Source organism: Pseudophryne corroboree, chromosome 8 (genome assembly GCF_028390025.1).
Source record: "Pseudophryne corroboree isolate aPseCor3 chromosome 8, aPseCor3.hap2, whole genome shotgun sequence".
Lineage (NCBI taxonomy): Eukaryota > Metazoa > Chordata > Amphibia > Anura > Myobatrachidae > Pseudophryne > Pseudophryne corroboree.
The window spans coordinates 67,047,389-67,072,274 of record NC_086451.1 but is presented as its reverse complement, the minus strand read 5'-3'; the positions used below and the strand labels follow the sequence as shown (position 1 = coordinate 67,072,274).

The 24,886-nt window shown below is 48.0% G+C and overlaps 1 protein-coding gene across 1 annotated transcript in view; it reads left to right on the top strand.

Annotated features, from left to right (window-relative positions):
* Positions 1-221: 221 nt before the first annotated feature.
* SYP (synaptophysin) overlaps positions 222-24,886 on the top strand; it is a 64,036-nt gene continuing 39,371 nt past the window's right edge. Inside the window, exons 1-5 of the mRNA XM_063936566.1 lie at positions 222-331; positions 2,225-2,290; positions 8,200-8,324; positions 8,558-8,753; positions 9,229-9,420. Of these exons, the coding sequence (XP_063792636.1) occupies positions 314-331; positions 2,225-2,290; positions 8,200-8,324; positions 8,558-8,753; positions 9,229-9,420 (597 nt within the window). The 5' untranslated portion in view covers positions 222-313. The remainder of the gene's footprint in view (positions 332-2,224; positions 2,291-8,199; positions 8,325-8,557; positions 8,754-9,228; positions 9,421-24,886) is intronic.

Below are 24,886 nucleotides of genomic sequence, written 5' to 3'. Positions count from 1 at the left end.
CCACACAGAGCCAAGGTGGGAATGGGATGTGCTCTGCTGGTCACTCAGAACGTCAACACACTCTCCAAGGTTTCCCCCAGCCCCATTGTGACAGTGCCAGTCCTCCTGCCCACAGTGAAGATGGGCGACCGCTAACGTCACCCATCCACTACATGTGACAACAGCGCCCCCTGTCCACGCATCCAATTGGCTGTGACTGAGCCAGCTGTTCTAGACATCGCTCTCTCCCCATCCGCTGCATATCTGGCTGCTGTAGATAAAGCGTACTCCCCCCCTCCGCGCTGCCGCGATTCACCAGCAGTATTCTGCAGACATGGAGGTGGTCAACCAGGTGAGAGCTGAGGGGGAGAGGATGGGGTACACTGGGAGAGAGAGGGGAAGCAGGGGGGGTACAGTCTGCAGATGCTGGGGAGGTTGTAAGGGGGATAAAATGCAGAGAAGAGATAAGCAGATGGAAGAAAGGGAGGGTATAGGGAGAAGAGAAAATGGTTGGGAGGAGGGGTATAGCTGGGAGGAGGGAGGTGGAGGAGAGCTGGTGACACATATTCATGTGAATGCACCTATTTCATTTTTATATCCGATATTTTGCATATATTATTTCAAATGCGTGATTTGTACATATGTGTGTGTGTGTACACACACACACACACACACACACACACACACACACACACACACCACACACACACACACACACACACACACACACACACACACACACACACACACACACTATAGTATATATGCTTAAAATATTTGCTTTGCATGATAAATAGGTGTGCTGCTGCATACTCCTACATGTTTGTAGCCATATGCCATTGCAAAGCTGATTGCTGGGTACATTGTGGGGGATGGGCCATATGTGGTCTCCAATATGTGATGTATTGCACTGTACAGTTTCCTGCTGGCGTGTTGCGTGCACTGGAAGATGACATGTATGGGCCAGTATGGTGGAGACTGTTGGTCCACCTCCTATAATGTCCTGCTGTGGCCTGCATTACACACAAGGACTCTGTGCAGCTGAAAGCCAATGATGATACATGCATGGATAATGCAAAGGAAATTGTGTTATGATTAGATCTTGTTTAATAATATTATAATAATATTGATACAGTAAGTATATTGCAGACTCATCACAGGAATGGTGGCTTTAAATTGCATGGAATCATTTTCAGCTCTGATCATTGTAATAATGTATACAGTATGTTTATACAAAACACATTGATGCACAAAGTACAGTAGGTATCAATATCATGTTCTCTATTAGTTTAGGTCTAATGGGTCATCTGAGATCAATTCATGACATCACATCCTGGGGGTGTACTACGAATTGCCAGCTGTCGGTATCCCGGCGTGTAGCATACCGGTGGCGGGATCCCGACAGACGGAATGCCGACAGCGGGGTGAGCGCAAAAGAGCCCCTTGCGGGCATGGTGGCGCGCTATGCATGCTATTTATTCTCCCTCCAGGGGTGTCGTGGACACCCCAAGAGGGAGAAAAGTTGTCGGTATACTGGCGGTCATATCCCGGCGCCGGTATGCGTAGCGCCAGGATCCCGACAGCCGGTACAACGAGTGCCACCCCATCCTGGAGATATACACAGTGACATGTATCATATGGGTTCTTACACCCGAGCATACAGCAGTGGTTCCCTGTCCAAGGTGCTGAATCACTGTACCTAGAGTTTCAGCACCTTGGACAGGGAACCTCTGCTGTATGCTCAGGTTGTTCTTTATAATGGAACCTAAAAAGATGCAGCGCTACACTTAGTTTTAGCAGAGGCAGAATTTGTATTTGGTAAGAAACAGAGTTTCTGAGATACTTTTAACCCAAAATAAGATACATCTCAAAGGGCTGTGCTTAATGTATCAGTATGTGCTTACTGTTCTATGCTTGCCCGCCTCCAAACCGCCTTTCCAAGCACATAGGGCCTCAAGTGCCTGATACATGCAGCCCGAATTACTGGCGCAGGGTGTGCACATATCCATGTAGAGATTTACTAAGCCTTGAAAAGTGATAAAATGGAGAGAGATAAAGCACCAGCCAATCAGCTCCTAACTGCCATGGTACAGGAGGTGTTTGAAAAATGACAGTTAGGAGCTGATTGGCTGGTACTTAATCTCCATGCGCTTTATTTCCATCCAAGGCTTAGTAAATAGACCCCTAAATCACCAGCTTTGCCTCTATGTATTATATACTATTCTGAATCTGCTGTCATCTGCAGCTGGTGGCAGGGGGGCAATTTCGTATAGTGAAAGAACCACTGGGATTTATCAAAATTCTGGAGTGGGTGAGTGATTTCACTTTATCTGCCTGTTATCTATCTATCTATCTATCTATCTATCTATCTATCTATCTATCTATCTATCTATCTATCTATCTATCTATCTATCTATCTATCTATCTATCTCTCTATCTATCCATTTTTGTCTGCTGTAGGTACATAACTATTTTCCAAACTAACATGCAAATTGATGACTATGTGCTATGTGTATACTGTATGTCTATGTGTCTCATTGTCGCTGTGTCTTTATGACTATTTTTCTGTGTGTATCTTTGTTAAATTATTTGTCTTTCTGTGAATAAATGTGTGATGTGTAAGTGTAGTTTTGTACATGTGCCTTGCCACTATAGCTATATATGTGCATATGGTGACTAATTCTGTTTATTTTCATTTAATGAATGTCTTTGCATACACAGGTGTCTGCCCCATTCCTATTTTTCATGTGTGTACTTGTAAATGCTTTTTTAGCATTTTGTGAGGCAAAATAATGCTTATTGGAGTCTCGGTTATATACGAAATAAGTCACAATAGAGCTGTTTTCCCAACCTCATCCTCAAGGTACAGTGCACTAATGGTCTGGTTTTTAAGGATAGGCATACTTGAGCACAGTTGTCTTAATTAGTACCTGTTATTTTGATTCAACCATCTGTGCTGAAGCATGGGGATGTAGTTAATATGCTGGCTGATGGGAACACGGCAGTCAGAAATACCAACACTGGAATCCCGATACCCATCAGATTGCCGACATCGGAGTTTCAAAAAGGGTCCCGATGGCAGTAAGAATAGAACGGGTTAGGTTTAGGGCTGTTAGCGGGCGGGGGGGTTAAATTTAGGCTCCACCCTGGGAGGTTAGGGTAGGCTGCAGGGAGGGAGATGATAGGGTTAGGCTCCAGGGGAGGGAGAGTTAGGTTTAGGCTGAGGGGAGGAGGGTTAGGCTTAGGCACCACCACCAGAGGGAGGTTAGGGTTAAGCTGCGGTAAGGGTGGGTTAGGGTGTAGGGAAGGGGGGAAAAGAGACCATACTCACCCTTGTCGGTATTCCATTCATTGGGATTCTGGCGTCGGTATTATGACCGCTGGGATCCTAAACGCCAGCAAATCATACTAAACCGGAAGCAAGGATATCCTTAAAACCTGGATCGTTAGTGCGCCGTCATGGGCGAGGTTGGTTTAGGGCTGTGAGGGGGGTGTGTGTAAATTTAGGCTCCACCCCGGGAGGTTAGGGTAGGCTGCAGGGAGGGAGATGATAGGGTTAGGCTGCAGGGAGGGAAGAGTTGGGGTTAGGCACACCTGGAGAGGATTGGGGTTAGGCTGCAGGGGAGGGAGAGTTAGGTTTAGGCTGAGGGGAGGAGGGTTAGGTTTAGGCACCACCACCAGAGGGAGGTTAGGGTTAGGCTGCGGTAAGGGTGGGTTAGGGTGTAGGGAAGGGGGGAAAAGAGACCATACTCACCCTTGTCGGTATTTCATTCATCGGGATTCTGGCGTCGGTATTATGACCGCCGGGATCCCAAACGCCAGCAAATCATACTAAACCGGAAGCCTGGATAGCCTTAAAACCTGGATTGTTAGTGCGCCGTCATTGGCGAGGTTGGTAAACACTGCATTAGAATAGGCGGATATTAGTGTTCCCTGATTCGCACATTTTAATGTATTTACATGGGTATATATGCGTAAAGAAATGCACTTTCTCATCTAAAGTTCTTCTAGATGGCACAAAATGTATCCCATAGAGCAGTGGTTTCCAAACACAGCCCTCAAGGCACTCTAAAGGTCTAGGTTTTAAGGAAAAAAATGTTTGAGCACAGTTGACAGACCTCATTCAGTTTGATTAAACTGTTTGTGCTCAGCCATGGATTTCCTTAAAGCCTGGACTGCTAGGGTGCCTTGGGGACCGAGTTTGGGAACACCTGTCCTAGAGTGTAACGACCTGTGCTCAATGTCTGCTAGCTCAAAGAATAGGTAAAAATCAGTTTTTTTAGTGTCTACAAGACTCTGTGAGCACCTTTCCTGCACTGCCATCCAGATCATGCACAGTACATGCAGAGACAGACAGCTGTACTATTCCCTCTCCATATGTATGTGCACATTAATGTACCTGCTTTCTAGTTGTTTGTGTTTTTTTTATCTGCCTCGATCTACCGACAAGTATGTAGCTATCTCCTTCTGCCCCCCTTCTGTAGTCACCATTGGCTTCTATTAATGCTCTGACTTGTGCATACTCACACCCCAGGTTACACAGTAATCCTCTTTACTGTGTGCCATGGCTGATGCTCTAAAAATACCCGTCAGTCTCTGTGGAGATGCAGGAGGTCACAATCCTTCTGTGGATTACTACCATGATAAATCCAGCCCAGCCTGCCCACCGCGACCTCACAGAACTTAGCCCCACCTGCCTCCCTGCTTGCTGATAATTTGCCTGTGGGCAGGGGTAAAGCGACACACTGTGCAGCAGGCGTCTAGTGTTGGGGTTAACATTTATTTGGCCATTCTGTGGCTTTTAACCCTCCAAATGGCAGTTCCGCAGTCTGCGGGGTTCGGATGTCACTACATGATGATATGCAAAATAGGTATCTTACGGTCATAAAATGCCATTAAGAGCTACAGTATGGTATACGGAACTTTCATCCTTGTAAGGTGCTGCCTGCCTTGGAATGTACTCAGCAGTGCAAAGAAACTGGTTGTTCCGCCCACTTCTTATCAACATAACATAACGGGACATATTGGGGGTCATTCCGAGTTGATCGCAGCCAGCAACTTTTTGCTGCTGCTGCGATCAACTAATCCCCGCCTATGGGGGAGTGTATTTTAGCATAGCAGGGCTGCGATCGCTTGTGCAGCCCTGCTATGCATAAAAATGTTCCTGCAAAACAAGACCAGCCCTACAGCTACTTACCCAGTGCGACGGATCCAGCGATGAAGGTCCCGGTCCTGATGTCAGACATCCGCCCTCCGTTCGCCTGGACACGCCTGCGTTCTTCTTACCACTCCCCGAAAACGGCCTCCAACGCTGAGTATCCGCCCCGGACCGCCTCTCCGCTGTCAATCTTCTTCCATCCAGCGCTGCATCTTTTCTTCATTTCTGACCCATTCACACCGCAGCGAACAACCACTGCGTGCGGACCAGGGACGTGCGGTGAGCTAAATGGCTCAGGAGGCACTGGCTAGCACCAGAGCCAGATTTACACACAATATATGAGCCAAAGGGTACATCTGGGAATTATACACAGGTGCAGCAGTATAAACTCCTGGAAATTTGGTGAGTTTTGATCAGAGATGTGCGGAAAAGATACACAGGTGAGGCACTGCCTCCCCTGCCATAGACTTTTTTCTCTAGAGTTTTGGCTATAAAAATTCTTAGAATAATGCAAAGAAGATATTTCAAACAAATTCTTTGTATTTTTCATATACTTTATACAATTAAAACTCTGGTACAAATGTTAGTATGACAGAAAAGGCTCTGCCTCACCTGCCTCACTGATGCGAACGGGTCAGAATGGCCCCCATTGTCTCCAACTTCACATGCTATTACGTATGTCTCAGTTCAAGTTCTACATTTCTTTACGAATATTAAGGGGTCTATTTACCAAGGCAGAAAGCCTGAAAATTCAGAGAAAACTGGAGCCCAGTGCGCATGCAGGAGCCCTTAACATACTGGCCTGGCTCGCTGTGACGTTACTTTTACTGCTGCTGGCAGTGTCACCAGGGTGCTGAGTCCAGGTGATTTGTTTTGATAAATTGCCGGAAAAAGACGATTTTCTATTGCTGATATTTTCGGATGGATCTTTATAAATATACCCATCTATGGGGGTCATTCCGAGTTGTTCGCTCGTTATTTTATTCTCGCAACGGAGCGATTAGTCGCTAATGCGCATGCGCAATGTCCGCAGTGCGACTGCGCCAAGTAAATTTGCAATGCAGTTAGGAATTTTACTCACGGCATTACAAGGTTTTTTCTTCGTTCTGGTGATCGTAATGTGATTGACAGGAAGTGGGTGTTTCTGGGCGGAAACTGGCCGTTTTATGGGAGTGTGTGAAAAAACGCTACCGTTTCTGGGAAAAACGCGGGAGTGGTGAAGAAACGGAGGAGTGTCTGGCCGAACGCTGGGTATGTTTGTGACGTCAAACCAGGAACGACAAGCACTGAACTGATCGCACTGGCAGAGTAGGTCTCGAGCTACTCAGAAACTGCACAGAGAAGTCTTTTCGCAATATTGCGAATCTTTCGTTCGCAATTTTGATAAGCTAAGATTCACTCCCAGTAGGCGGCGGCTTAGCGTGTGCAAAGCTGCTAAAAGCAGCTTGCGAGCGAACAACTCGGAATGACCCCCTATATCTTTAAGTCTAATTATTATTACCTGTTATTCATATGGCCCAAGCATTTTATGCAGAGCTGTACAGAGAATATCTGTCACCATGGTCCCTGCCTTATTGGAGCTTACAGTCTAATTACCTGACATGTAAGCGTGCACACAGTTTTCATTTTGTCAAAATCCTGATAACGTAGCAGTGTGTTCTTGGAGTGTGAGGACAAGCCAGAGCACCCAGGGGAAACATGCAAACTCCACACAAATAGGTCTTTGGTGAGGATTTGAACTCTTGGCCCTAGTGCTGTGAGGCAATAATACTAACCACCATGTCACAGTGCCATTATCTAATTCCCTGACTTCGGGACATAGTAAAGGGAAGTGTCTTGGGAGGCATGAAAAAGCAATGCTATTTTCCTTTGAAGTTATTGTCCATCAGTTTTGTTTGTTCCCTTCTAAACTGCAGAAAGTCATGCAATAAAGGCACAGATCCTATAGGAGTCAATCAATATCTTTTATAATATAGTTTAAAACAGTGGTTCCCAAATGCGGCACCTCAACAGTCCAGGTTTTAGGGATATCCCTGCTTGTGCATAGACGGTATAATCAAACTGACTGAGGTATTAATTAAGTCACCTTTACCTAAGCATGGATTAAAACCTGGACTGTTGGGAGTGCCTTGAGGACAGCGGTTGGGAACCACTGGTTTAGAAAAATCAAAGTCAGCATCTGATTGGTCGCCATCAATTTGCAGCACCTTTTCGGGAGTTATATGTACACTAGTTTTCATAACAGTTCTTCTATGTATTATAGATATGCAAGAAGGTTCTTTCATAGGCTTACCTAGGCTGACCATACTATCCCTTTAACCTGGGACGCTCATGAATTACACAGGTTCTGTGGCTGGCTGACTACAAGCCTTCATTTCACCTGGTTTTAAGCAGCTACAGAACCTGTGTAATTCATGAGTGTCCCAGGTCAAAGGGATAATATAGTCAGCCTAGAGCAGGCATATCCAAACTGCGGCCCTCCAGCTGTTGTGAAACTACATATCCCAGCATGCCCTGACACAGTTTTGCTGTCAGAGAATGCTAAAGCTGTGTCAGGGCATGCTGGGATGTGTAGTTTCTCAACAGCTGGAGGGCCGCAGTTTGGACATGCCTGGCCTAGAGCCTTACCATACTATCCCTTTAAACCTAGACTCTCATGAATTACACAGGTTCTGTGGCTGATTAAAACCAGGTGACATGCAGGCTTGAAGTCAGCAGCCACAGAACCTGTGTAATTCATGAGTGTCCCAGTTTAAAGGCATAGTATGGTAAGCCTATTCGTAAGGCCTTTATTTGTATTTAGGTTTCAGCTTTCGATTCTGACCCATTTGTCTGTCTTATCACTTTCTGGAGCATCATGACTGTCTCTGTGAACCTGACTTAAGTGAATTAGCCATATTTTCCTTTTTTAGATCTTATCTCAGTCTTATGTTTCATTCTAGATCCACTTTATTCTTTCTTAATCTTGCCCTTTCTTGATGTGAATCTTGTTGCATGTTTCAATCTAGATTTCGTTTTTGTCACCCTATCTTTTTCTGGATTGCTTCGTCTTTCTTTTACAGCTGTTTTCTATCTTTGCCTTCGCAACATGTGGAAGTTATTCTGGAGAGTTCACTATGAGCATTGAATGTAGCAACAAAACTGAGAGCAAGCCGAATGTTAAAGTGGACTTTGAATATCCATTTAAGTGAGTGTGCAGTCATGGTGCCTGTAGAACCCCCTATCCTAGTCTATCATAAACCTTTGACACTTAAGACTTTTTTTTATCTGATCTGTCATGACCTTTCCTTCCACCAATATCCTGTTTCCTTCTCTGTATAGAGAGCTCCTACTGTGCATTAGGCCTTAACACTTCTACGTTACCCTTAGCTCATTCTGCAGCCCCCTGTTCTCCCGTCTGATTCCTGTTCTCTGATGCAGGCTGCACCAGGAGTATTTTGATTTTCCAACATGCCGTGGTTCTACAAGCAAGGTGTTTCTGGTCGGGGATTACTCCTCCTCTGCTGAGTTTTTTGTCACAGTGGCAGTGTTCGCCTTTCTGTACTCACTTGGCGCCCTTGTCACATACATATTCCTACAGACCAAATACCGTGAGAACAACAAAGGACCCATGATTGTAAGTCATCCTTCATAAACTTAAGTCCATTTCTCAAAGAGTTGAATGACTAATACTACACTCGTTCCTTTACCTCTCTACCCTTTCTAATGGGCCCTACACATAGGTCGATAATACTGAAAGATATGAGCAGTAACGAGAACTCATTCATATCGTGCAGTGTGGAGGCACCAGCGATGAACGATGCGCGACCCCGCGCTCGTTCATAGCTGGTGCCCCATCGCTTGTGCATGCAGGCCAATATGGACAGTCTAGTCCATATTTGCCTGCACTGCTATGGAGCCGGGTGACGGGGGGAGTGACGGAACTTCACTCTCCCTGTCACTGCCCCCCCGCCGCCGGGTCACCCGTCGGCCGTATCCACCATCGGGCAGCTCAGCGGCGGATCTGCCAGTGTGTAGGGCCTATTAGCCATTTAATGTTTTCTCAATTCCTGCTTCTTTTCACTTACATACAACCTTGCTTTACTTTGTAGGACTGTATAGTGACAGCCGTATTTGCCTTTTTGTGGCTGGTAAGTTCGAGTGCATGGGCGAAGGGCTTGTCTGACATTAAGCTTGCTACTGACCCTGAGCTGATTAAGGATCAGATACCAGCGTGCCTGGTCCCAGAGAACAAGTGTCAAGAAGTCCGGGATCCTGTTACGTCCGGGTTGAATACCTCAGTGGTGAGTAAGCTTTGTTGTAAAATGTGTTTTATCTAATAGTTTGTTTTCCAAACATTGCTGTCATAATGTGTGCCACAACAACACTTACTTGAGCACCCATGATGTATGGGTTTGAAAGGATTAAGCAAAAACATCTCATCTCTCTAAAAAGTATAAACCTCTCCTCAAAAATTATAGCTCACACTCACTATTTAGTAGTGATGTGCACCTGAAATTTTTCGGGTTTTGTGTTTTGGTTTTGGGTTCGGTTCCGTGGCCGTGTTTTAGGTTCGAACGCGTTTTGGCAAAACCTCACCGAATTTTTTTTGTCGGATTCGGGTGTGTTTTGGATTCGGGTGTTTTTTTCAAAAAACCCTAAAAAAACAGCTTAAATCATAGAATTTGGGGGTCATTTTGATCCCATAGTATTATTAACCTCAATAACCATAATTTCCACTCATTTTCAGTCTATTCTGAACACCTCACAATATTATTTTTAGTCCTAAAATTTGCACCGAGGTTGCTGGATGGCTAAGCTAAGCGACACAAGTGGCCGACACAAACACCTGGCCCATCTAGGAGTGGCACTGCAGTGTCACGCAGGATGGCCCTTCCAAAACATACTCCCCAAACAGCACATGACGCAAAGAAAAAAAGAGGCGCAATGAGGTAGCTGTGTGACGACTAAGCTAAGCGACCCTAGTGGCCGACACAAACACCTGGCCCATCTAGGAGTGGCACTGCAGTGTCAGACAGGATGGCACTTAAAAAAATAGTCCCCAAACAGCACATGATGCAAAGAAAAAAAGAGCTGCACCAAAGTCGTTGTGTGACTAAGCTAAGCGACCCAAGTGGCCGACACAAACACCTGGCCCATCTAGGAGTGGCACTGCAGTGTCATGCAGGATGGCCCTTCCAAAAAATACTCCCCAAACAGCACATGACACAAAGAAAAAAAGAGGCGCAATGAGGTAGCTGTGTGACGACTAAGCTAAGCGACCCAAGTGGCCGACACAAACACCTGGCCCATCTAGGAGTGGCACTACAGTGTCACGCAGGATGGCCCTTCCAAAAAATACTCCCCAAACACCACATGACGCAAAGAAAAAAAGAGGCGCAATGAGGTAGCTGTGTGACGACTAAGCTAAGCGACCCTAGTGGCCGACACAAACACCTGGCCCATCTAGGAGTGGCACTGCAGTGTCACGCAGGATGGCCCTTCCAAAAAATACTCCCCAAACAGCACATGACGCAAAGAAAAAAAGAGCTGCACCAAAGTCGTTGTGTGACTAAGCTAAGCGACCCAAGTGGCCGACACAAACACCTGGCCCATCTAGGAGTGACACTGCAGTGTCACGCAGGATGGCCCTTCCAAAAAATACTCCCCAAACAGCACATGACGCAAAGAAAAAAAGAGGCGCAATGAGGTAGCTGTGTGACGACTAAGCTAAGCGACCCAAGTGGCCAACACAAACACCTGGCCAATCTAGGAGTGGCACTGCAGTGTCACGCAGGATGGCCCTTCCAAAAAATACTCCCCAAACAGCACACGACGCAAAGAAAAAAAGAGGCGCAATGAGGTAGCTGTGTGACGACTAAGCTAAGCGACCCTAGTGGCCGACACAAACACCTGGCCCATCTAGGAGTGGCACTGCAGTGTCACGCAGGATGGCCCTTCCAAAAAATACTCCCCACACAGCACATGACGCAAAGAAAAAAAGAGGCGCAATGAGGTAGCTGTGTGACGACTAAGCTAAGCGACCCTAGTGGCCGACACAAACACCTGGCCCATCTAGGAGTGGCACTGCAGTGTCAGACAGGATGGCACTTAAAAAAATAGTCCCCAAACAGCACATGATGCAAAGAAAAAAAGAGCTGCACCAAAGTCGTTGTGTGACTAAGTTAAGCGACCCAAGTGGCCGACACAAACACCTGGCCCATCTAGAAATGGCACTGCAGTGTCACGCAGGATGGCCCTTCCAAAAAATACACCCCAAACAGCACATGACGCAAAGAAAAAAAGAGGCGCAATGAGGTAGCTGTGTGACGACTAAGCTAAGCGACCCTAGTGGCCGACACAAACACCTGGCCCATCTAGGAGTGGCACTGCAGTGTCAGACAGGATGGCACTTAAAAAAATACTCCCCAAACAGCACATGACGCAAAGAAAAATGAAAGAAAAAAGAGGTGCCAAATGGAATTGTCCTTGGGCCCTCCCACCCACCCTTATGTTGTAAAAACAGGACATGCACACTTTAACGAACCCATCATTTCAGCGACAGGGTCTGCCACACGACTGTGACTGAAATGACTGGTTGGTTTGGGCCCCCACCAAAAAAGAAGCAATCAATCTCTCCTTGCACAAACTGGCTCTACAGAGGCAAGATGTCCACCTCATCATCATCGTCCGATTCATCACCCCTTTCACTGTGTACATCCCCCTCCTCACAGATTATTAATTCGTCCCCACTGGAATCCACCATCTCAGGTCCCCGTGTACTTTCTGGAGGCAATTGCTGCTGGTGAATGTCTCCATGGAGGAATTGATTATAATTTATTTTAATGAACATCATCTTCTCCACATTTTCTGGAAGTAACCTCGTACGCCGATTGCTGACAAGGTGAGCGGCGGCACTAAACACTCTTTCGGAGTACACACTGGAGGAAGGGCAACTTAGGTAGAATAAAGCCAGTTTGTGCAAGGGCCTCCAAATTGCCTCTTTTTCCTGCCAGTATACGTACGGACTGTCTGACGTGCCTACTTGGATGCGGTCACTCATATAATCCTCCACCATTCTTTCAATGGTGAGAGAATCATATGCAGTGACAGTAGACGACATGTCAGTAATCGTTGGCAGGTCCTTCAGTCCGGACCAGATGTCAGCATCAGCAGTCGCTCCTGACTGCCCTGCATCACCGCCAGCGGGTGGGCTCGGAATTCGTAGCCTTTTCCTCGCACCCCCAGTTGCGGGAGAATGTGAAGGAGGAGATGTTGACGGGTCGCGTTCCGCTTGACTTGACAATTTTCTCACCAGCAGTTCTTTGAACCTCTGCAGACTTGTGTCTGCCGGAAAGAGAGATCCAAGGTAGGTTTTAAATCTAGGATCGAGCACGGTGGCCAAAATGTAGTGCTCTGATTTCAACAGATTGACCACCCGTGAATCCTGGTTAAGCGAATGAAGGGCTCCATCCACAAGTCCCACATGCCTAGCGGAATCGCTCTGTTTTAGCTCCTCCTTCAATGCCTCCAGCTTCTTCTGCAAAAGCCTGATGAGGGGAATGACCTGACTCAGGCTGGCAGTGTCTGAACTGACTTCACGTGTGGCAAGTTCAAAAGGTTGCAGAACCTTGCACAACGTTGAAATCATTCTCCACTGCGCTTGAGACAGGTGCATTTCACCTCCTTTGCCTATATCGTGGCCAGATGTATAGGCTTGAATGGCCTTTTGTTGCTCCTCCATCCTCTGAAGCATATAGAGGGTTGAATTCCACCTCGTTACCACCTCTTGCTTCAGATGATGGCAGGGCAGGTTCAGGTGTTTTTGGTGGTGCTCCAGTCTTCTGTACGCGGTGCCTGTACGCCGAAAGTGGCCCGCAATTCTTCTGGCCACCGACAGCATCTCTTGCACGCCCCTGTCGTTTTTTAAATAATTCTGCACCACCAAATTCAAGGTATGTGCAAAACATGGGACGTGCTGGAATTTGCCCAGATGTAATGCACGCACAATATTGCTGGCGTTGTCCGATGCCACAAATCCCCAGGAGAGTCCAATTGGGGTAAGCCATTCTGCGATGATCTTCCTCAGTTGCTGTAAGAGGTTTTCAGCTGTGTGCGTATTCTGGAAAGCGGTGATACAAAGCGTAGCCTGCCTAGGAACGAGTTGGCGTTTGCGAGATGCTGCTACTGGTGCCGCCGCTGCTGTTCTTGCAGCGGGAGGCAATACATCTACCCAGTGGGCTGTCACAGTCATGTAGTCCTGAGTCTGCCCTGCTCCACTTGTCCACATGTCCGTGGTTAAGTGGACATTGGGTACAACTGCATTTTTTAGGACACTGGTGAGTCTTTTTCTGACGTCCGTGTACATTCTCGGTATCGCCTGCCTAGAGAAGTGGAACCTAGATGGTATTTGGTAACGGGGGCACACTACCTCAAGCAATTGTCTAGTTCCCTGTGAACTAACGGCGGATACTGGACGCACGTCTAATACCAACATAGTTGTCAAGGCCTCAGTTATCGACTTTGCAACAGGATGACTGCTGTGATATTTCATCTTCCTCGCAAAGGACTGTTGGACAGTCAATTGCTTACTGGAAGTAGTACAAGTGGTCTTCCGACTTCCCCTCTGGGATGACGATCGACTCCCAGCAGCAACAACAGCAGCGCCAGCAGCAGTAGGCGTTACACTCAAGGATGCATCGGAGGAATCCCAGGCAGGAGAGGACTCGTCAGACTTGCCAGTGACATGGCCTGCAGGACTATTGGCTTTCCTGGGTAAGGAGGAAATTGACACTGAGGGAGTTGGTGGTGTGGTTTGCGCGAGCTTGGTTACAAGAGGAAGGGATTTACTGGTCAGTGGACTGCTTCCGCTGTCGCCCAAAGTTTTTGAACTTGTCACTGACTTATTATGAATGCGCTGCAGGTGACGTATAAGGGAGGATGTTCCGAGGTGGTTAACGTCCTTACCCCTACTTATTACAGCTTGACAAAGGCAACACACGGCTTTACACCAGTTGTCCGCATTTCTGTTGAAATAATTCCACACCGAAGAGATGATTTTTTTTGTATTTTGACCAGGCATGTCAATGGCCATATTCTTCCCACGGACAACAGGTGTCTCCCCGGGTGCCTGACTTAAACAAACCACCTCACCATCAGAATCCTCCTTGTCAATTTCCTCCCCAGCGCCAGCAACACCCATATCCTCATCCTGGTGTACTTCAACAGTGACATCTTCAATTTGACTATCAGGAACTGGACTGCGGGTGCTCCTTCCAGCACTTGCAGGGGGCGTGCAAATGGTGGAAGGCGCAAGCTCTTCCCGTCCAGTGTTGGGAAGGTCAGGCATCGCAACCGACACAATTGGACTCTCCTTTGGGATTTGGGATTTCGAAGAACACACAGTTCTTTGCTGTGCTTTTGCCGCAAGTCTTTTCTTTTTTCTAGCGAGAGGATGAGTGCTTCCATCCTCATGTGAAGCTGAACCTCTAGCCATGAACATAGGCCAGGGCCTCAGCCGTTCCTTGCCACTCCGTGTCGTAAATGGCATATTGGCAAGTTTACGCTTCTCCTCAGACGCTTTTAATTTTGATTTTTGGGTAATTTTTTTACTGATCTTTTGTGTTTTGGATTTTACATGCTCTGTACTATGACATTGGGCATCGGCCTTGGCAGACAACGTTGATGGCATTTCATCGTCTCGGCCATGACTAGTGGCAGCAGCTTCAGCACGAGGTGGAAGTGGATCTTGATCTTTCCCTATTTTTTTAACCTCCACATTTTTGTTCTCCATATTTTAATGCGCACAACTAAAAGCCACCACAGGTATACAATGTAGATGGATGGATAGTATAGTATTATATTACTTATGGAGGACGAGTGCACTGACGACACAGAGGTAGGTACAGCCGTGGCCTACCGTACTGCTTATATATATAATATACTGTATATAACGGACCTGGTGGACACTGTCAGCAGACTGCTAAACTAGTATGAAGAAAAAAAAACCCACCACAGGTAGGTAGGTATACAATACAATGTAGATGGATGGATAGTAAGTATAGTATTATATTACTTATGGACGACGAGTGCACTGACGACACAGAGGTAGGTACAGCCGTGGCCTACCGTACTGCTTATATATATAATATACTGTATATAACGGACCTGGTGGACACTGTCAGCAGACTGCTAAACTAGTATGAAGAAAAAAAAACCCACCACAGGTAGGTAGGTATACAATACAATGTAGATGGATGGATAGTAAGTATAGTATTATATTACTTATGGACGACGAGTGCACTGACGACACAGAGGTAGGTACAGCCGTGGCCTACCGTACTGCTTATATATATAATATACTGTATATAACGGACCTGGTGGACACTGTCAGCAGACTGCTAAACTAGTATGAAGAAGAAAAAAAAAACCACCACAGGAGTGTTTTTCAGGCAGACAAACGTATACTGGACTGGTGGTCACTGTCAGCAAAACTGTGCACTGTACTCCTGCTATAACTGCTCCCCAGTCCCCACAATTAGGCAGTGTGAGCAGTGCACTCAGCACAGATATATCATGCAGCAGTGCAGCACACTGAGCACAGATATGGTGGAGCGTTTTTTTTAAGGCAGAGAAACAAAGGATTAAACTAACTCACTGGTGGTAAACCCTGCACTGTACTCCCTAACAGCTGCTCCCCGTCCCCATCCTCCCCACATAACTAAGTCACTCAGTTTACTCTGTTCTTTTCTAATATAACGGAGAGGACGCCAGCCACGTCCACTCCCTATCAATCTCAATGCACGTGTGAAAATGGCGGCGACGCGCGGCTCCTTATATAGAATCCGAATCTCGCGAGAATCCGACAGCGGGATGATGACGTTCGGGCGCGCTCGGGTTAACCGAGCAAGGCGGGAGGATCCGAGTCGCTCGGACCCGTGTAAAAAAAAGGTGAAGTTCGGGCGGGTCGGATCCCGAGGATCCGAACCCGCTCATCACTACTATTTAGTACCCAGTTCTGCCGAGAGTCTTTGAGGAAGTCTTGAATTGCTCCTTGGCCTATCTCAAAATACACTTGCAAGTTAAATGAATAAAATTTGCTGTAACAAAAAAGTTATTTGCCTGAAATGTTGCTTATAAAAACAATCAAGCTAACCTGGCATGTTAATTATTTAAGAACACAAAGACAGTATGTTATTAAATTGAGTTTAATATGACGTTAACATTGTTTTATGTAGGAAAAAAGAACAAAAGAACATACAGTAATACTGCAAAGCAGTTCCATAAAATGAACAAGAGTAAAAAGAGAAACCGAAAATGGTTGATATATTTAATGTAGCTCGGCCCCTAGATAATAAATATGTATGGCGATCCTCTCTGATATGGATGGGATTAGTACGTAATCCCGCTGGACGGGATCCCGGCGGTCGAAATACCGACGCTGGAATCCCGACCGCACAATCCCGACAGGGGTGGCGAGCGGAACGCAGCCCCTTGCGGGCACGGTGCCTCGCTATGCTCGGCACACTATTATATTCTCCGTCTATGGGTGTCGTGGACACCTACGTGGGAGAATATGTCGGGATTGTGACGGTCGGGATTCCGGCGTCGGTATTTCGACCGCTGGGATCCCGTCCAGGGGGATGTTGACCGCCTCCCATATGGATTACAAAATGAATTGCTTTGTTGTACTTTCCTGCAAGAAATACTGTAATGACCTGTGGCCCGATTCAGACCTGATCGCTGCTGAGCGTTTTCACACAGCGGGCGAATAACGATAGACTGCGCATGCACCGCAATATGCACGAGCGTCGCCAAACAACAACAGGCATCGCCGAACAGCGACAGGCTGGTGCAAAAATTTCAATCACATAGCCATTTCCATGCAGATTGACAGGAAGAGGCCTTTCGTGGGTGGTAACTGACCACTTTCAGGGAGTGTCATGGAAAACGCAGGTGTTCCCAAGCGTTTTCAGGGAGGGTGTGTGACGTCAGCTCCGGATCCGATCAGCCTGTTCTCACCGCACTGTAGGAGTAAGTCCTGGGCTGCGCACACACTGCACACACTGGTAAAAACATTCGATGGTGAGTGAGGTGCGAACAGATTTGCAGCTGTCCACTGACTGAGGGATATTTTTAGCACGGCGTACACATGTGATCGCACACTTGCATGGGCGGATATACACTCCCCTTAGGCGCCGACTATGTGATCGCAGGACAACAAATTTAGCAGCCCAGCGATCAGGTCTGAATTAGGCCCCTGGTTTGGTCGCATTGTTCTATAGCAGAGTTTCCCAAACTCTGACTTTTCAGTCCATTCCATGCTTGAGTGCAGATGGTTAACTCAAATCAACTGAGGTAATAATGAAGTCACCTGTGCTCAAGCATGGATATCCTTAAAACCTGGACTGTAATGGCAGAGTTTGGTAAACTCAGCTCTTTAGTGTTAGCACTTGTAGGGTGCAATAAAACCTTATCTGATCCCCTGATGTTGGGGGTCATTCCGACCCGATCGCTGCAGTTTATCACAGTGCAGCGATCGGGTCGGAACTGCGCATGCGCCGCAGTGCGCCGGCGTATGCCAGGCGGCTGTAGGCCGCCATTGCCTAGCGATCGCCTCTGCCTGATTGACAGGCAGAGGCGGTCGCTGGGCGGGAGGGGGCTGGACGGCGGCGTTAAGCCGCCGTTTAGGGGGGCGCCATCCGGGCAACACAGGCATGGCTGGACCGTTAAGGGGGGGTGGGCCGCGGCGGCTGCGTGATGTCACACGCAGCCGCTGTGACCCGGGCAGCGAAGAGGTTCTCCCAGCCAACTGCAGGAGCTGCGCTTGCCGGGAGTTACTCCTCAAATGCAAAGGCATCGCCACTGCTTTTGCATTTCTGCGGGAGTGGGGGGGGGGGGGGGGGGGCGGCACTGACATGCGGGGCGTCCCACCCCATGCCTGAGTGCCTGATCTTAGCTGTGCTAAATTTAGCACAGCTACAATCAACTCGGAATGACCCCCCTTATCTGTAGTTTCTGGATCATTCACTTGAATAGAAAATCAGCAATCTAGCAATGTGACAAGACACAGACATTTTAGTTGCAACATTAGTTGGCACCATTTCAAGCTTCTGAATTAGAATTTGCATAGTTACTGCATGCCCTGGTTACTGCACAGTATATATTTATCTTTATTATACTGTATAGCATAATCACAGCAATGTGTATTTGGGATGCATTTTTTGTTTTAAATTGTTGAAAGATCTGGCTATGGCCTTACATCCTTAAAGATGCCCCCGTTCAATGTCGTACTGGGGCATGAAGGGCCAACTGGGTGAATGCAGTGGTAGGGGCATGTGTGTAAGGGGTGTGGTCATCCACCAGACTGGGTGTGGCTAGCCACCAGAGACGCTTGGCTAAACATTAGGCAAATGTTCATGTGTTGTCTATAGAGCGAACCAATAACCCATGTTTATAAGTTGTCCTGCTTCACTAGGTACCTGACCCTCTGATAGAGTAACAATGTACATTTCAAGTGCATAGAATGGAACATGACACTAAGATGTGGGGCCGACCAGTGATTTCCCTTGTAGCCCTGTGGGCCAGTCCAACCCTACCCCCGTTTTCTGGAATGCTGGCCAGTCAACACCACTCCGCTATTCCGAGAGGCTTAGGGGTTACTTGGAGCGATCTCACAGACAGATCCTGCACACGTACAGATCTAAAATCATCGGAGATATGCGTAAACCATTGGTTTGCGTACATCTCCCATTTAGGCCATATGTTTCCTCTGCTTACTCATAGATGATATATGCATGCCCTCTTGTGGCCATTATGCTAACTACATTACTCTTTTACTTTCAAATTATATCAGAATCAGAATCAGAATCAGCTTTATTGGCCAGGTATACTTGCGTATACTAGGAATTTGTCTTTGGTTTGCTATATATAGCTCCAATCCTCCCACTTGTCCTGCTTTAGGCTGTCAATGCCATTCCTAGGGGGTCATTCTGACCTGATCGCTCGCTGCAGTTTTTCGCAGCGCAGCGATCAGGTCAGAACTGCGCATGACGGCTGTCGTTGCCTATCGATCGCCTCTGCCTGATTGACAGGCAGAAGCGGTCGCTGGGCAGGAGGGGGCGGCACGGCAGCATTTGGCCGCCATTTTGTGGGCTCGGTCTGGCCAGCACAGGTGTGGTCGGATCGTGTGAGCCGCAGCGGCTGCGTGACGTCACACGCAGCCGCTGCGAGCCGGGCAGCGACGAGTAGCTCCCGGCCAGCACGCAAATGCTGCGCTGGCCGGGAGCTACTCCTGAAGTGCAAAAGCATCGTCGCTGAACAATGCTTTTGCACTTCTGCAACGGGGCAGGGACTGACATGCGGGGTGGGCTAGCCCTGTGCTGGGCGTCCCCCCACATGTCTGTGTTCCTGATCGTAGCTGTGCTAAAGTTAGGGGGGGGATTTATAGGGTTCTTTCCTGTCCAGCAAACAAGAATTCCAAAGTAGGGCGGCATGTTGATGCATAAAATAGCATGACCTCTTAATGACATAAAACAGATTTTTATCCAATGATAGTTGGAGGTTACTTTACTGTGACAGCATTCATTTTTAGGTGGTTGCAAGCCATATACATATCAATGCTTGTAGATTGACCTATAGATTGTAAGCTATCGGGCAATGCCCTCTTAACACTTTTTCCTTGTTTCTCTAACGTCCTAAGTGGATGCTGGGGACTCCGTCAGGACCATGGGGAATAGCGGCTCCGCAGGAGACAGGGCACAAAAAGTAAAAGCTTTTGGACCTAGGTGGTGTGCACTGGCTCCTCCCCCTATGACCCTCCTCCAAGCCTCAGTTAGATCTTTGTGCCCGGCCGAGAAGGGTGCAATCTAGGTGGCTCTCCTGAGCTGCTTAGAAGTAAAAGTATACTTAGGTTTTTTTATTTTCAGTGAGTCCTGCTGGCAACAGGCTCACTGCAGCGTGGGACTAAGGGGAGAAGAAGCGAACTCACCTGCGTGCAGAGTGGATTGGGCTTCTTGGCTACTGGACATTAGCTCCAGAGGGACGATCACAGGCCCAGCCATGGATGGGTCCCGGAGCCGCGCCGCCGGCCCCCTTACAGATGCTGAAGCAAGAAGAGGTCCATAAATCGGCGGCAGAAGACTTTCCTGTCTTCATAAGGTAGCGCACAGCACTGCAGCTGTGCGCCATTGCTCTCAGCACAATTCACACTTCGGTCACTGAGGGTGCAGGGCGCTGGGGGGGGGGCGCCCTGGGAAGCAATGAATTTACCTTATTTGGCAAAAAATACATCACATATAGCTCCTGGGCTATATGGATGTATTTAACCCCTGCCAGTTTTCCAGAAAAAAGCGGGAGAAGAGCCCGCCGAGAAGGGGGCGGGGCCTATCTCCTCAGCACACAGCGCCATTTTTCCCACACAGCTCCGCTGGTAGGAAGGCTCCCAGAATCTCCCCTGCATCCTGCACTACAGAAACAGGGTAAAAAAGAGAGGGGGGCACTTATTTGGCAAAATAACAGATATAAGCAGCTATAAGGGATAGACACTTATTGTAAGGTTGTCCCTATACATATATAGCGCTCTGGTGTGTGCTGGCAAACTCTCCCTCTGTCTCCCCAAGGGGCTAAGTGGGGTCCTGTCCTCTATCAGAGCATTCCCTGTGCTGGGTGTCGGTACGTGTGTGTCGACATGTATGAGGAGGAAAATGATGTGGAGGCGGAGCAATTGCCTATAATGGTGATGTCACCCCCTAGGGAGTCGACACCTGAATGGATGGCCGTAATTAAGGAATTACGTGACAGTGTCGGCACGTTACAGAAAACTGTTGACGACATGAGACAGCCGGCAGCTCAGTTAGTGCTTGTCCAGGCGTCTCAAACACCGTCAGGGGCTATAAAACGCCCGTTACCTCAGTGGGTCGACACGGACCCAGACACAGACACTGACTCCAGTGTCGACGGTGAAGAAACAAACGTATTTTCCAGTAGGGCCACACGTTACATGATCACGGCAATGAAGGAGGTTTTGCACATCTCTGATACTGCAAGTACCACGAAAAGGGGTATTATGTGGGGTGTGAAAAAACTACCCGTAGTTTCTCTGACGTCCTAAGTGGATGCTGGGGACTCCGTCAGGACCATGGGGAATAGCGGCTCCGCAGGAGACAGGGCACAAAAGTAAAAGCTTTAGGATCAGGTGGTGTGCACTGGCTCCTCCCCCTATGACCCTCCTCCAAGCCTCAGTTAGGTTTTTGTGCCCGGCCGAGAAGGGTGCAATCTAGGTGGCTCTCCTAAAGAGCTGCTTAGAGTAAAAGTTTTGTTAGGTTTTTTATTTTCAGTGAGTCCTGCTGGCAACAGGCTCACTGCAACGAGGGACTTAGGGGAGAAGAAGTGAACTCACCTGCGTGCAGGATGGATTGGCTTCTTAGGCTACTGGACACTAGCTCCAGAGGGACGATCACAGGTACAGCCTGGATGGGTCACCGGAGCCGCGCCGCCGACCCCCTTGCAGATGCTGAAGAGAGAAGAGGTCCAGAAATCGGCGGCTGAAGACTTCTCAGTCTTCATGAGGTAGCGCACAGCACTGCAGCTGTGCGCCATTGCTCTCAGCACACTTCACACCAACGGTCACTGAGGGTGCAGGGCGCTTGGGGGGGCGCCCTGGGCAGCAATGAAAGTACCTATGCTGGCTAAAAATACATCACATATAGCCCCTGGGGCTATATGGATGTATTTAACCCCTGCCAGGTTGTCAGAAAAACGGGAGAAGAAGCCCGCCGAAAAGGGGGCGGGGCCTATTCTCCTCAGCACACAGCGCCATTTTCCTACACAGCTCCGCTGCTAGGAAGGCTCCCAGGCTCTCCCCTGCACTGCACTACAGAAACAGGGTTAAAACAGAGAGGGGGGGCACTTATTTGGCGATATTATTATATATTAAGATGCTATAAGGGAAAACACTTATATAAGGTTGTCCCTGTATAATATAGCGTTTTGGTGTGTGCTGGCAAACTCTCCCTCTGTCTCCCCAAAGGGCTAGTGGGGTCCTGTCCTCTATCAGAGCATTCCCTGTGTGTGTGCTGTGTGTCGGTACGTGTGTGTCGACATGTATGAGGACGATGTTGGTGAGGAGGCGGAGCAATTGCCTGTAATGGTGATGTCACTCTCTAGGGAGTCGACACCGGAATGGATGGCTTATTTAGGGAATTACGTGATAATGTCAACACGCTGCAAGGTCGGTTGACGACATGAGACGGCCGGCAAACCAATTAGTACCTGTCCAGGCGTCTCAAACACCGTCAGGGGCTTTAAAACGCCCATTTACCTCAGTCGGTCGACACAGACACAGACACGGACACTGACTCCAGTGTCGACGGTGAAGAAACAAACGTATTTTCCATTTGGGCCACACGTTACATGTTAAGGGCAATGAAGGAGGTGTTACATATTTCTGATACTACAAGTACCACAAAAGAGGGTATTATGTGGGGTGTGAAAAAACTACCTGTAGTTTTTCCTGAATCAGATAAATTAAATGAAGTGTGTGATGATGCGTGGGTTTCCCCCGATAGAAAATTATTGGCGTTATACCCTTTCCCGCCAGAAGTTAGGGCGCGTTGGGAAACACCCCTTAGGGTGGATAAGGCGCTCACACGCTTATCAAAACAAGTGGCGTTACCGTCTCCAGATATGGCCGCCCTCAAGGAGCCAGCTGATAGGAGGCTGGAAAATATCCTAAAAAGTATATACACACATACTGGTGTTATACTGCGACCAGCGATCGCCTCAGCCTGGATGTGCAGCGCTGGGGTGGCTTGGTCGGATTCCCTGACTGAAAATATTGATACCCTTGACAGGGACAGTATTTTATTGACTATAGAGCATTTAAAGGATGCATTTCTATATATGCGAGATGCACAGAGGGATATTTGCACTCTGGCATCAAGAGTAAGTGCGATGTCCATATCTGCCAGAAGATGTTTATGGACACGACAGTGGTCAGGTGATGCAGATTCCAAACGGCACATGGAAGTATTGCCGTATAAAGGGGAGGAGTTATTTGGGGTCGGTCCATCGGACCTGGTGGCCACGGCAACAGCTGGAAAATCCACCTTTTTTACCCCAAGTCACATCTCAGCAGAAAAAGACACCGTCTTTTCAGCCTCAGTCCTTTCGTCCCCATAAGGGCAAGCAGGCAAAAGGCCAGTCATATCTGCCCAGGGATAGAGGAAAGGGAAGAAGACTGCAGCAGGCAGCCCATTCCCAGGAACAGAAGCCCTCCACCGCTTTTGCCAAGTCCTCAGCATGACGCTGGGGCCGTACAAGCGGACTCAGGTGCGGTGGGGGGTCGTCTCAAGAGTTTCAGCGCGCAGTGGGCTCACTCGCAAGTGGACCCCTGGATCCTACAAGTAGTATCCCAGGGGTACAGATTGGAAATTCGAGACGTCTCCCCCTCGCAGGTTCCTGAAGTCTGCTTTACCAACGTCTCCCTCCGACAGGGAGGCAGTATTGGAAACAATTCACAAGCTGTATTCCCAGCAGGTGATAATCAAAGTACCCCTCCTACAACAAGGAAAGGGGTATTATTCCACACTATATTGTGGTACTGAAGCCAGACGGCTCGGTGAGACCTATTCTAAATCTGAAATATTTGAACATTTACATACAAAGGTTCAAATCAAGATGGAGTCACTCAGAGCAGTGATAGCGAACCAGGAAGAAGGGGACTATATGGTGTCCCTGGACATCAAGGATGCTTACCTCCATGTCCCAATTTGCCCTTCTCACCAAGGGTACCTCAGGTTCGTGGTACAAAACTGTCACTATCAGTTTCAGACGCTGCCGTTTGGATTGTCCACGGCACCCCGGGTCTTTACCAAGGTAATGGCCGAAATGATGATTCTTCTTCAAAGAAAAGGCGTCTTAATTATCCCTTACTTGGACGATCTCCTGATAAGGGCAAGGTCCAGAGAACAGTTGGAGGTCGGAGTAGCACTATCTCAAGTAGTTCTACGACAGCACGGGTGGATTCTAAATATTCCAAAATCGCAGCTGTCTCCGACGACACGTCTGCTGTTCCTAGGGATGATTCTGGACACAGTCCAGAAAAAGGTGTTTCTCCCGGAGGAGAAAGCCAGGGAGTTATCCGAGCTAGTCAGGAACCTCCTAAAACCAGGAAAAGTGTCAGTGCATCATTGCACAAGGGTCCTGGGAAAAATGGTGGCTTCTTACGAAGCGATTCCATTCGGCAGATTTCACGCAAGAACTTTTCAGTGGGATCTGCTGGAAAAATGGTCCGGATCGCATCTTCAGATGCATCAGCGGATAACCCTGTCTCCAAGGACAAGGGTGTCTCTTCTGTGGTGGCTGCAGAGTGCTCATCTACTAAAGGGCCACAGATTCGGCATTCAGGACTGGGTCCTGGTGACCACGGATGCCAGCCTGAAAGGCTGGGGAGCAGTCACACAAGGAAAAAATTTCCAGGGAGTGTGATCAAGTCTGGAGACTTCTCTCCACATAAATATACTGGAGCTAAGAGCAATTTACAATGCACTAAGCTTAGCAAGACCTCTGCTTCAAGGTCAGCCGGTATTGATCCAGTGGGACAACATCACGGCAGTCGCCCACGTAAACAGACAGGGCGGCACAAGAAGCAGGAGGGCAATGGCAGAAACTGCAAGGATTCTTCGCTGGGCGGAAAATCATGTGATAGCACTGTCAGCAGTGTTCATTCCGGGAGTGGACAACTGGGAAGCAGACTTCCTCAGCACGACC